At 45.0% G+C, this 14483-nt stretch overlaps 1 protein-coding gene across 2 annotated transcripts in view; it reads right to left on the minus strand.

Annotated features, from left to right (window-relative positions):
• Positions 1-14483, minus strand: part of LOC137434811 (ribosomal oxygenase 1) — a 152396-nt gene that overhangs the window by 52648 nt on the left and 85265 nt on the right. For both annotated transcript variants that reach the window (XR_013624632.1, XM_068127933.2), the window contains exon 9: positions 10588-10769. Coding sequence is in view for 1 of the 2 variants with exons in the window: in XM_068127933.2 (XP_067984034.2) it covers positions 10588-10769 (182 nt within the window). In the remaining variant the exon portion in view is untranslated. The remainder of the gene's footprint in view (positions 1-10587; positions 10770-14483) is intronic.

Genomic DNA, 14483 nt, shown 5'->3' on the forward strand with positions numbered 1-14483 from the left:
TCTGTAATATCTTATGAAGATGGATGTTGAGTTTAAATAGCATAATTGTAAATGTACTGATATCACAGATTCGTGTTTGAATCTCATTTTATGTTCGACTCAAAATAAAAGTTCATTTTTACTTACGCTCCATGAACCAGCCGTGCTGATCAGCGCGTGATTTACGCCGTATAACAGGGGAGAGAGTTGCACATTAATCTTGTGCACACTAAATAAATCATGAGACTTAAAACTAAACAATACATATAAAATTACTCACTCAATAATCACTTCAGCTCCAACTTCCCGCTCTCTCTCTCTATACTCTCCATAGCTTTGCTTTCGATAATTTCCATTGGGCATTTCTCACAGCATTTCATATACCGCTTTGGGATATCAGATGTTGACAAAAGCGACATAAGGGTGAAAGGAGCGAGGAGAGCTCAGCGGGTAAAGTACCAACCGAGAATGAAGGTGTGGAGGTTGAAAGAGGTGACAGTGAGGCAGGAATTAAAAGAGAGGCTGAGTATGGTAGAGGATGATGTGGTTGAGCTTGAAAGTGGTTGGATGTCAATGAAAGATAGTCTGTTGGGAGCCGTTGGTGAGGTATGTGGATGGACAAAAGGACCACCGAGGCACTCGTAAACATGGTGGTGGGATGATGAAGTTGGAAAGAGGATTGACGAGAAGAGGAAGAAGTTCAAGGAGTGGCAGAAGGCGAAGGGTACGGGAGCAGAAACAGCAGAGCATGAAAGTTATAAGGCAGCCAGGAAGGCTGCAAAGAAAGAGGTAGCAAAGGCGCAGGAGGCATGTAGGAAAATGTTCGGAGAATGCTTGGATTCGGAAGAGGGTCAGAAAGCAGTATTCAGGATTGCAAAGCACATAGCGAAAGAGAGGTGTGATGTGATGGGGGTGAGTTGCTTGAAGGATGAAGTGGGACAAATCGTTGTCGACCCAGATGGAATTAAAGGAAGATGGAAAAGATATATGGAAATGCTGTTGAATACAGAGAATGAATGGATGGTAACATAGAGAGTAACCCAGTTTTAGGACCGGCAGAGAAGATAACCAAGAAGGAAGTTGAAGAAGCGATAAAAGCAATGAAGAGTAGAAATGCGGGAGGGCCGACGGGAGTTGTGGAAGATATGTTGAAGGCAGCAGGAAGTTGGGGTGTGAAGAGAATGACAGAGATCTGCAATCTGGTGGTGAAAAAAGGTCGCATTCCAGTGGTTTGGGACTGAGTAACCTCATCCCTCTATACAACGGGAAAGGTGACCCTCTGGACTGTGGCTCGTATCGAGCGATAAAGTTATTGGAGCATGGAATGAAGGTATTGGAAAGGGTGTTGGAGAAGAGGATAAGGAAGAAAGTGAAGATTGACGAAATGCAGTTTGGATTTATGTCAGGAAGAGGAACGACAGATGCGCTTTTTATTGTGAGGCAATTGCAGGAGAAGTACATGGAGAAGAGGAAGAAGTTGTTTCTTGGGTTTGTGGATCTGGAGAAAGCATTCGATGGGGTTCCATGTGAAGTAGTGACATGGGCATTGAGGAAGTTACGAGTGGAGGAATGGATTATCAGAGTAGTGATGGCAATGTACAAAAGAGCGTGCACAGCTGTAAGGACGAAAGACAGTACCGACCCCTGATGCACTCCCACCTTCACCTCAAACTCACCACTGTTCCCGTCTTTCGTACTTGAAGCTGTGCGCACTCTTTTGTACATTGCCATCACTACTCTGATCAACCATTACTCCACTCCTAACTTCCTCAATGCCCATGTCACTACTTCACATGGAACCCCATCGAATGCTTTCTCCAGATCAACAAACCCAAGAAACAACTTCTCCCTCTTCTCCATGTCTCCAAGTCCACTACTATTTGTAGCTGTGATGGAGGTGCTGGCTCGGACCGTAAAGGAGGGTTTACCGTGGGAGTTGTTGTATGCAGATGATCTGGTGTTGATTGCAGAAAGTATGGATGGACTGAAGGAGAAGATGAACAAGTGGAAGGAATGTATGGAGACAAAAAGGTCTGAAGGTGAATATCGGAAAAACGAAGGTGATGGCAAGTGGTTAAGCATGTGGTGAGGTGGAAAGAACTGGGAAGTGGCCGTGTGATGTGTGCAGGAAGGGTGTCGGAGTGAATTCCATTCAATGTACAATGTGCGCTGAGTGGGTTCACCAAAAATGTAGTGGTTTCAGAGGGTCATGAACCAGTGTGGCAGCTACATTCAAGTGTAAGGTGTGCACAGAGGGAGCTGCAGATGGAGGAAATGTTGAGTTGGATCTTGGAGACGGCGTGAAGCTGGAACGTGTGAACACATTTTGTTACCTAGGAGACATGCTGAATGGAGAAGGTGGATCAGACTCGGCAACGGTTGCTCAAGTGAGACGTGCATGGAAGAAGTTTCGGGAACTGAGTGGCGTGCTGACGAGGAGGGGAGTGTCGTTGAAACTGAAGGGAAACGTGTCTGCTGCATGTGTGAGAAGTGTTATGATTTATGGGAGCGAGACATGGGTAATGAACGTAGAGCAGCAATGAAGGTTGGAAAGGGTGGAAATGCGAATGGTTCGATGGATGTGCAGAGTATCGTTGAGAGAGAGAGGAAGACAAATGATGAATTGCACAAGATGATGGGAATAGAGCCTGTGATTGATGCTGTGAAGAGAAACAGTTTGAGATGGTTTGGTCATGTGTTGAGGAAGGAAGAAAGTGACTGGTTGAGAAGAGTGATGGAAATGAATGTAAAAGGAAGTGGAGGACGGGGAAGACCGAGAAAGACTTGGCTAAAGATGGTAGAAGAAGAAATGCGGGCAAGGGGGTTAACAAGGGGAGATGCAGAAAATAGGGCAAAATGGAGAAGATCGTTATGGGGACCACAAGGCTAACCCCTGCTCTACCAGGGAAAATGGCCTTAAAATGCCTGTTGTTGTTGGGATATCAGTTTCGATTTGTCATTGCAACTTATGATGCGAGTGAATGATGCAGGAAAAAAGTTGTCAAGAACGATTTTTGAGGGGAGTTTTTTTCTCTCTCGTGTCTTAAAAGGTCAAATAGGGTCTTACAGGGCCCTATTTAGGGCCACTGCAGAGACTACATATTTCACCACTACTACACTACAAGGAGAGGTCACTCCACCTCCCCCATAAACCCCTGTAATGAGCGCAGATTTTGATGTGGTTTGGCATCGGATATGAAGCTTGTGGCCAAATTTCATCAAAATCCTGTGTGTTTGGTTTCAAGCGATAATGACTGAAGTGTTTATGGACACTCACTGTGACTGACTGACTGACTGATTACCTATGGACACTGCTCGATCGCATCAGCTTACAGGACTAAAGCCCAGGTGAGCAAAAAAAAAAAAAAAAGGCAACCCCTGGGTAAAAGAGGGACACCAAGCATGGGCTTACACACAGATGTGGCCTATGTGTTAATTAAGTAAATAACATCCGATCATGCTTAGTCATGTATAACCAGAACACTCTTCGACGTCACGACATTGACCGATATGCCTCCGCCCACATTATTACATCATTATAATACTTGCACCATGTAGTTTGATTTAAATCCATTCAGCTGTTCTGAAGTTATCACATTTCTACCTGTCATGACCTCTGACCTTTGACCTCTTGACCCAAAATTTAATCAGTTCATGTTTTCAATGTTCTTGGAACGATGCCCGAGACAGCATTTTCCACCTCCATCAAATACGTTTGAGTTGATCGACTTTCTCGTGAAAGAATAATAATAATAATAATAATGCATTTATTTTATATACCGCTTTTCAGGAAGCCCAAAGACGCTTTGACAGAGTGCAAAACATAATGCATAGCAAAACATAAAAACAAACAAACAAAAGAGTCAGACGTGGTGCCCGGGGACGGAGTTCGCTGTCTAAACATGGTAGCGCTAGGCCAGTGGGACCGCCGGGACCCACGTGCACTCACAAGTTGTTCTGCGCGTGGGCGGCAGTATCAGACCGGGGCGCCCAAACGCTCCCCGGCTAAAGTTCGTCCTGAAAGCGCCCACATTGTGCGGACAAACCAAGTCAAGGGCCACGTGGTCAGGAGAACCTCGTCCCTTCCGGTCACACTTTGCCTATCGGCCGGCCTCGAAGACCGAAATTGTGACGGTGTCACCCGAATGATGTCAGGTGCAGCCTGACCACAGAAGAGCTTTGTTAAGCCGTTGTTGAATTGTTACACAAGCTGCACTGATGTGGCCTACGCGTTAGCGTGCTACGGCGGAATCAACGGCTTCAGCCACGGCCGAGCCGATACTCGGCCCGGTCGCCCGGAAATGAACTGGTTCGACGCCCGCGCTAGAGAGGTCGCGGGCGACTGAGATGTATTAACAAATTAGTTAATTAATTTGAGACGTCCGATTTCTCGTGTTTGGAAATTTGGAAGAGCTTGACCCTAGCCTTTCCCTTGCGAGGGCAAGGAGGAACTTAACACTTGACACTTAAGCTTAGTTTGAAGTACACCCTGCCAGCGCTCCCGGTGGGACGGCAGGGCAACCAGAAGGGACGAGGTTCTCCTGACCAGAATGGGGCCGCATCCCTCCTGCAGAATTCTAGACCCTGCCGGACTCTATGCCACAGCACAAACAGGTTGTACAAGGTGGCCCAATGCCCTATTAAGTGACTTCATATTGGTGTTTCCATATTTTTGTCCACGACCTACAGTCACGTGAAAAAGTAAGTACACCCCATGTAAAGTTTTGACCTTTTCAACATATTTCAACATACAGCTATTTGATCTTCATTTCAACAATAATGAAAGATAAAGGTGATATAACAAATATCATGAAACATTTACATTTTGTAGTCCATTGTATAATTTAAATAAACATAAATGCAAATTTCGCATGTGGAAAAAGTAAGTACACCCCTACATTTATCACTACTTCAAATACCTAAAATTAAAATCAGGTGCACCAGCTCAGGGACAAATGATTAGAACATCGTTAGAGGATCTTGGAGGAGCCTGTCTTATTTAAACCTCAGACATTTAGTTTGGTTTGCTCTTTGTTGTTGAAGTGTGTGGCGTCACCATGCCTAGATCAAAAGAGCTCTCTGAGGCCTTCAGAAAGAATGTTATAGATGCCTACGAGTCTGGGAAGGGATTTAAAAAGATCTCCAAACAATTTGAAATCAATCATTCGACTGTCCGGAAGATCATCTACAAGTGGAGAAGATTCCAAACAACTGCCAACTTGTTCAGGCCAGGCCGCCCCAGCAAGTTCAGCCCGAGAACAGACCGCAAGATGCTGAAAGAAGTCTCTAAGAACCCCAGAATGTCATCACGGGACCTACAGGTAGCTCTTGCCACTGTTGATGTCAAAGTGCACGAGTCTAGCATTAGAAAGAGGCTGCACAAATTTGATCTACATGGGAGGTGTGCCAGGAGGAAACCGTTGCTGTCCAGAAAGAACATCAGGGCAAGACTAAAGTTTGCCAATGAACACCTAGACATGGGAATGTAAAGAGTTTCAGAGTTTGGCAGTGGAGGAGAAGAAGCAAACATCATAACGGGCCACCCTCGAGTTGCTGATGGCCACACAATAATCATGTGATGTAGTTGCTTGTCGAGTATTCCGTGGTCTCGCTAATGGCAGAGCTAAACAAGGAGCAAATTCTTGGGAGCAGAAACCGAAGTAATATCTGTAGAAAAGAGAAAGAGAGCCAACTCTGCGGCGCAATTCGAGCGGGTCGAGTTTTGAGGTCAGATTGGGAGAGAGTTCATGGGTCTGATTACTTTGGATTAAATTCTGTGCAGTAAGTATTGTGGAGCTATAACCTCCCCAGATGTGAGAGCAGTACTCTATACAAGGCTGAATCAATCCTTTATATAGTTGAATCAACTGTTGAGAGGAGAAGAATCTTCAACATCTGAACAGGACTCCTTGTTTCTTCAAGGCAGACAGCTATTTGCATAATGTGTGGATTCCAGGATAAATTTGACTTGAGGGTAATACCTAGTAGGTTTATTGTATCACATGGTGTAATTGTGAAGGTTTCAAAGGAGACTGGAGAGTTGAGAGGAGTTTTAGAGAGAGAGATGGGAGGAAATTGAGTTTTAGAATCATTAAACTTAACTTGGTTATATCTACCCCACTGGGAAATCTAGTCCAAATCCGAAATTGAAGAAGTGGCTGTGATCAACAAGATGTAAATCGAGTGAGGGAAGATGGGGCAGATGGGAAAAACATGGAGGAATGTAATGTTGGGTCATTAGCATACGAGTGCATTTGGTTATTTGTCGAAGAAAGAAGGTCGTTGATAAAAAGAAGGAAGAGTGTTGGAGACAGGCCGGAACCCTGAGGGGCACCGCCATTGATAAGGAAGGAGGGAGATGTTGAACCATCAACAATTACAGAGATAGAGCAGTCGGAGAGAAAACTCAATACAAGAGAGCAGAGTGAAGGAGGAAAGCCAAAAGAGGGAAGCTTGGATATGAGACCCCGATGCCAAACTCTGTCAAATACTTTTGAGATATCAAACAAAGGATTCCTCAAAGTCTCTCAGCGAAGAGGCCCAGACATTCGTAATGCAAGAAAGGATATCACCGGTAGATCTTGCCTTGCGAAAGCCATATCGATGGTCAGATGGAAGACTGTGGGATTCAAGATGCTTGTGGAAATGGTTATTGAGAAGACATTCAAACACTTTGGAAGTAGGAGAAATCAGAGCAATAGGACGGTAGTTGGAAGGGTTTGAATGATCACCCTTCTTTAAAATAGGCTGCACTAAGGCATGTTTCCAGCAAAGAGGAAAAGTTTGGGTTTTTAAACAAAAACGAAACAAATGAGCAAGCACGAGAGCAAGTTGTGAAGCACACTCCTTCAAGACACGAGGAGGAATGCCATCTTATCCATACGCCTTGCTTGTGTCCAGAGAGGAGTACCTTTTGAATGCATATAAATAGATTATAGGGAGGGTTATATGATTGATAAAGGGATGCATCAGAGGGAGATGGAATGTTAGTCATCCATTGTGGAATTGGTGAAGAAAAGAGTACAAAAAAGTTGCTTTATCCGTCAGAGAGACAGCAATATTATCATCGGATTGGATTTCATGTCTTCGATAGTGTCAAATTGATTCCCTTCATCGTTTATTTTAATTTGGGAAACCCCACAAAGTCACACAGTGCCAAGTCGGGTAAATAAGGCGGATGCAGGACGACAGGAACGTTTTATTGCCTCCAAAAATTGTTGGATAGAGAGCGCAGTGTGGCACGGTGCGTTATCGTGATGGAGGAGCCACCTGTGCTTCCACATTAATGGTCTTTTCCGTCAGACTGCCTCTCGCAAACATTTCATCACTTCCATGTAGAAAGCCGCATTAACAGAAGCACCTATGGGAAGGAATTCTGCATGGACCATTCCTTCCATGTCGAAGAACACAATCAGCATCATCTTCACTTGTGATCTTGACCGGCGTGCCTTTTTTGGTCTTGGTGGAGCAGGCGTCTTCCACTGGGAGCTCTGTGGTTTAGTTTACGGATCATACCCTAAGAGTTGTACTGTTTGGGTGAGGGTGTTCATCACTCGTTGTCACCTCGGGTAAGAATGTTGCATCTGAAACACATCAATCAAAAAAGTTGAATGAAATGAAGACATTACTTGCAAAATCGAAGATTTTTCAAGTATATTGGTCGGTTGCGTTTGTGGTTCTGTCTGTTTGTTTGTTAGTTGGCAAATTTTTTTGTTTTTTTTGTTTGCAAGTATGTTGCTCACTCCGGTTTGTGTTTGTTTGTGTGTGTGTTTGCTTGTCTGTCCGCTAACTTATACTTGCCTACAGGACACAATTTTAAACCAATCTTCACGAAACTTTACCAAATGGTAGAGTTCGTGGTCCGACAAAATCCTATATATTTTTGGGGTCAAAAGGTCAACATAGGCCAAAGGTTAACCCCTTTTTTCAAATTTCTAAAATCCTCAATTTTTCATCCGATTGACTTGAAATTTGAATACGATTTACATATCGGCTTACTGAATTCAACCACCAACTATTTTTGAGATTAGCTTAGGCCAAAAGGTCAACATAGGCCAAAGGTCAACGACATTTTTTCAAATTTCTAAAATCCTCAATTTTCATCCGATTGACTTGAAATTTGAAAAGGATTTTCATATCACCTTACTGAAAACAACCACCAACAATTTTTGAGGTCAACATAGGCCGAATTTCTAAAATTGTCAATTTTCATCCGATTCACTTAAACTTTGAAGAAGGTTTGCATATCAGGTCACTGAATTCAATCACCAAGTATATTTGAGGTCAACATAGGCCAAAAGGTCAACAAAGGTCACATTTCCATAATTTTCAATTTTCATCCAATTGACTTGAAATTTGAAGAGGACTTGCACATCTGGTCACTGAATTCAACCACAAATTACATTTTAGGTAAACATAGGCCAAAAGGTCAACATAGGCCGAATTTCTAAAATCACCAATTTTCATTTGAATGACTTCAAATTTTAAGAGGATTTACATATATGGTCACTGAATTCAACCACCAACTATTTTTGAGGTCAACATAGGCCAAGTTTTTAAAATCCTCAATTTTCATCCGACTGACTTGAAAATTGAACAGCATTTCCACATGGAGTCAATAAATAGGGAAACTAACAATTTTTGAGATCAAAAGGTCAAAGGTCAACTCAAGGTCAACCTTCCAAAATCATTTTTCATCTGAAAAATCGTCACTTTTCTTCCTGTTGACCCGAGCTTAGATCAAGATTGTCAATTTTAATCTTGTTGAAATGGACAATTTGCTGAATCAATGGATTTTTTTTTCTTGGGGGTGGAGGCGGATTTTGCAAGTATCGTACTCCACATGACGTCTTCTTGTTTTCTTTTTGGTTATCTGTGAGGATGCGCGGAACAAACTTTGTGCTGAATGAACTTTGCGCTGACATGCCTCATGTTCAAATCGTCTGTCAGTATGGCCTGAACAGAACCAAACGAAAAAATGGTCTCTTCCACGATTTCTCGAATGGTTAAAAATTGGTTTGCTTGGACGACAGTCCTGACTTGAGCGAAGTTTTCCCCAGTTCATGCTGTTGACGGACGAGCGCTTCTTTTGCCATCTTCCAGCGACTCCTTTCCTTCCTGAAACCTCTCAAACCACTTGAAAATAATTTTCTTTGTCACAGCTTCATCTGCATAGACCGTTACAAGCATGTTGGTGTTGCTGTAGCCGTCTTGCCAGGTTTAAAAGCACATTTCACATTTGCATGTTGCTTAAACTTCAACATTTTCTACAAAAGTATCAGCCATCATTAAACATGAAGCAATGCCACGGTGCATTGGAGCATAGTACGAATGGTGTTTGTTGCATGCTGGCAGGTGAGAGGGTTAACAAAATAAGCCACCCACTGACCTCAACAACTGTTCTGTACCGTTCTCCCCTCTGGGCCGGTGCTCCTGCCTCACACCTAGATCGGCTTCACGCTGTTGAAACCAAAGCTTTCAGAATCATTGGAATCTCCCGCGATGAAGCTAACTCCGAGGGCCTTTCATTCATTCACTGCAGGCAGGTTGGTGGTCTTTCTGTGTTCTACTGACTCCTCTCTGGCCGAGCTACCCCAGCCCTGTCCCCCAAATATTCCTCCAGGTCGCACAAGATCTGCCAGCAACCCTCTTGTGGTGAAACTGCCAAAATCAAGACTCTCTGCTCACCTTCACTCCTTCATTCCTTTTTACTTCCGCCTCTGGAACAAACTCCCTCACTCTCTTCAATCCCACTCCTCCCTCCAGGTCTTTAAAACAGCTGTTCACCACCATCTCTTATCTTCCCCCATCCAAAACCTTGATCTTTTCTACCCCCGCTAATTCATCCAAGATCCACTTCTTTGAAATACCAACTTCTGTCCTGGATGTCATAGCAATGTCCATGTGTTTTATACCTCTCCCACCCCCACACCCCCTTCCCCCAAGATCTCCCTCCCACAGATCCCTGTTCTCTACTGTTGTACTTGTGTGCTTCCCTCTCTCTCACCATTTTGTCTCCTGCTCCCTTTATCATATGTTTTATGTGTCGGTTTGTTTTGATGCGATTTAATGTTAGCTCTGACACGAGCCTCGATGTTGTGTTAATAAATAAATAAATAAATAAATAAATAAACAATGTTCACGCATTCATTAGTAGCGGCACCATTCGCTAAACCTTTTGATGACATATCACATGTATGTGTGTATGTATACATGTGATGACAACTTCAAAATTGATGACTGCATTTTACATGAGAAAAACTTAACGGTCTGGTCCAGCAAGGCCAAATATGTTCACTGTATGTCCCAATTTTTTTTTTTGCAAGTGTACAGTGTGCTCCAGAAGAAGGCCTCACTCTGGAAATATCACCTCTTTAAATTGCTCACCAAAGGAGGGCTGGCATTGACTCCAACCCTCCGGGAAGGAGTGCCAATGCCAGTTCACATAATATAGGGTTTGTTGAAAATTTGATGATGAAAGCTCAAATGGTAAAAACGTTATGCGCCAGACAAACGAGTGCAAAATCGTGTATCTTGCTGCACGGTCAGGCAAAACCTCATCCAGAAGAAATACCAACCAGGTACTGCCAGGAAATGGATGTCTCTCACCTTCTCCAATAAATCACCATAGGTGTTTCGCTGGAATGTAGAAATAGTGATGTGCAGTGAGTGCGTGCTTGGCTGGCAGTTGGCCTGGTGCACAAAGCCACGGGGAAAGTAAAGCACATCGCCAGGTTCAAGAACTGCCTCCAGGATAGGATGGTGGTTTAGCTCTTCCTGGCTGAAGTTCTCTGCACAACATATGCAGATAATTGTTTGTTGGCAGAATAATTGGACAAGGACATGTAAAAGCCACATTTGGAACAGAGCTTCATATTGTTAATGTTACAGAAAAGTTAAACTTTGAGCTCACATGGAAAAAGATGAAATTAAAATTATGAGAGGACTGTTTACTGAAAAATACGGCATGCTGACACTCTGGGGCGGCGTGGCAAAGCAGACACTCTGGGGCGGCGTGGCACAAGCCGACACTATGGGGCGGCGTGGCACAAGCCGACACTATGGGGTGGCGTGGCACAAGCCGACACTATGGGGCGGCGTGGCACAAGCCGACACTATGGGGCGGCGTGGCACAAGCCGACACTCTGGGGCGGCGTGGCACAAGCCGACACTCTGGGGCGGCGTGGCACAAGCCGACACTCTGGGGCGGCGTGGCACAAGCCGACACTATGGGGCGGCGTGGCACAAGCCGACACTATGGGGCGGCGTGGCACAAGCCGACACTATGGGGCGGCGTGGCACAAGCCGACACTATGGGGCGGCGTGGCACAAGCCGACACTATGGGGCGGCGTGGCACAAGCCGACACTATGGGGTGGCGTGGCACAAGCCGACACTATGGGGTGGCGTGGCACAAGCCGACACTATGGGGCGGCGTGGCACAAGCCGACACTATGGGGCGGCGTGGCACAAGCCGACACTCTGGGGCGGCGTGGCACAAGCCGACACTCTGGGGCGGCGTGGCACAAGCCGACACTCTGGGGCGGCGTGGCACAAGCCGACACTCTGGGGCGACGTGGCACAAGCCGACACTCTGGGGCGGCGTGGCACAAGCCGACACTCTGGGGCGGCGTGGCACAAGCCGACACTCTGGGGCGGCGTGGCACAAGCCGACACTCTGGGGCGGCGTGGCACAAGCCGACACTCTGGGGCGGCGTGGCACAAGCCGACACTCTGGGGCGGCGTGGCACAAGCCGACACTCTGGGGCGGCGTGGCACAAGCCGACACTCTGGGGCGGCGTGGCACAAGCCGACACTCTGGGGCGGCGTGGCACAAGCCGACACTCTGGGGCGGCGTGGCACAAGCCGACACTCTGGGGCGGCGTGGCACAAGCCGACACTCTGGGGCGGCGTGGCACAAGCCGACACTCTGGGGCGGCGTGGCACAAGCCGACACTCTGGGGCGGCGTGGCACAAGCCGACACTTGTGGGTTCAGCTAAACCTGATATTCTGATTTCAGCGTCAAGTACTATGCATATTGCCCAGAGAGCCTGATGATGAAATACTCTAAGATATTGCATCATTCATTGAGGAGCACGGTGTATGATGCAACAACTGAGCTATTTTGTACAGTCATGGTGCAGGGTAAGAGTAGGTCACAAAAGCCTCTATTTCTGAAAAATGAGACAAAACACCCTCTTGGTTTTTTATATGTCCAAGCTGAGGTCTTGTAGAATCTGGAAGAGTAGATCAGGACCATTTTGGTTCACAGGTACAATGATTATTTGGGGTCCGATTGAAGGACTGCAAAAAAACAGTTTTTTGCAATTATCTCAGTAAGTATTTGAGCTAGAATGTTTTTGACTGCAGATTGAGAATCTGCATAAAAAGTTCACCTCCAACACCAGCTTTGGTGAGTCCAACTGGGACAGTTTAAGAATTGTGAGGGAAAATAGGTTTATTGGAATGGGCGTGGTCCACCTGTTGCCGTTGGCAATGGGAATCCTGAATGGCCAGATTCCCCTTAATATTGGGAGCTGGCTCAAACGACTTCAGATCCTATGTTTTCATACTTCTACCCAACCTTGACATAAGTATGAGCAGAATCTGAGATGGTGTGGTCGGGAAATGTGACTTGCATTGGTCGATTTGACATGGAATGACCCAAGTGGGTGTCCACTCCCAGGAGAGCCAGAAAACGACATCTGTCCAACCTTAAAAATGAACTTTCAAACTTGTCTTCATCCAATCAAACCTGGTGGTACATTGTGAAGCCTGTCTCTGGAGTATGCTCCTCTTCCATCCCTTCCCCCTCTTTAAATAGCACCACAGCCGACTCCACTTGCGAGAAGGCCGAAGTCCTCAATTCTGCGTTTACTTCAAAATCTGTCCCTAACTCCTTACTCTTGATACCCATCCTTCCCTGTTGTACCCAACTGCTCCTGGATTCTGTGTCTTTTGCACCTGAGATGGAAAAGTTTCTGGCAACCGTCGACTCTGACTCGGCAGCTGTACCGGACGTCATCAGCTCACGTGTCCAAAAACCTGCTCTGCTGGTCTTGCACATCGTCTCTCTGCCCTTTTCACCCTGCCACTTTCCAAGGTCATCTTCCATCTGCTTGGAAATAATCTATCACCACTGCATTAAATAAACAAGAAAGAGGAATCAGAGATTGCAAGACCCTCGCCAGGACGTGTTTGTGAAGTGTATTTTGTGGGGTGTTTTTGCACATTATTTTGTACAACCCCACTTTCATCAGACACACGTGACACATTATATCCTCTTTATGAAACCGAATTCAGTATTGTATTTAAATACTTTTTTTTAAATGAGGCCGTCCTCTGGGGTATTTTGAGTCCCTGGGGTCTTTTGCATCCTTAGAGTCTTTTGGCCTCGTGGTCTTTTGGGTCATTGGTGTGTTTTGGGTCTTCTGAGTCCTCAGGGTCTTTTGGGTCCTTGGGATCCTCTTCAGGGTATGTTGGGGTCTTGGTGGTCTTAACGCTCTCGATGGGTCTTCAAGGTTATTCAATGGTCGAATGGGTCTCAGCAGTCCAAAGTGTTGAAATTACATTCCGATAGTACATAATTAATAGACGTACGTAATTAATAGACAGGATGCCACTGACTTCAATCAGTACATAATTAATAGATATATTGAAAACTCACATGGCTGAAGATAATAAGGTAAGTTTCTTCTTCTTCAAACAACAACAACTTCTGGCTGCCAGACCGTAAGACCAATCATATTGAAATTTTAAAACACATGTTCCGCTTTAAAACTATGACATTACTTTGAAGTTTCACATGGATCAATGAAGCGGTTCAAGAGGTATAACTGTAAAAATGTTTTCGTTCAAATCAACATGGCCGCCAAACCATGTGACGTACGGATTATTCAAGGACAGCATCGTATACACAAGGCATGGGGAACATATGTGTGAAGTTTCCGTTCAATCTGTTCAGATCTATAGCCACAAAACCATGTGACCTATGTCATAGTCACGGAACTTTTTGTTCATCATGGGTATGCGATCATGCATGTAATGTTTTGCCTCGATCAGTTTAGCCGTTTTGGAGAAAAAGGGTTTTTAGTGGTTTTCAAGGCTTTTGTGTTAAAACAAATATAGCGGCCGAACCATGTGACTGATGACGTCATTACTCTCGCCTGAGGAGAGGGTTTTACATTTGAGTCCGTTTGTTTGTTTGATTGTTTGTTTGTTTGTCTCTGCTTGTCTCGACAGAATAAATATGATTTTCTCTGCAACCGTTGGTCCGATTGACAGGAAATTTTCACCGTAGGTGCAACTGCACCTGCAGAATTTTTTAATGATAATTATGACCATAGGTCACGTGGTTCGGCAGCCATCTTGGAAAAACCGAAAAACGTTGCACCTCTATCTCCGAAAGCGCTAAATAGAAAAAATTGAGACATGCCTCATTGTAAAGAACTCTCCATGGGGAATAAAATATGTTAATGATGATGTCATAGGTGCCTCCATTATGA

This window comes from Myxine glutinosa, chromosome 9 (genome assembly GCF_964187855.1).
Source record: "Myxine glutinosa chromosome 9, kmMyxGlut1.1, whole genome shotgun sequence".
Lineage (NCBI taxonomy): Eukaryota > Metazoa > Chordata > Myxini > Myxiniformes > Myxinidae > Myxine > Myxine glutinosa.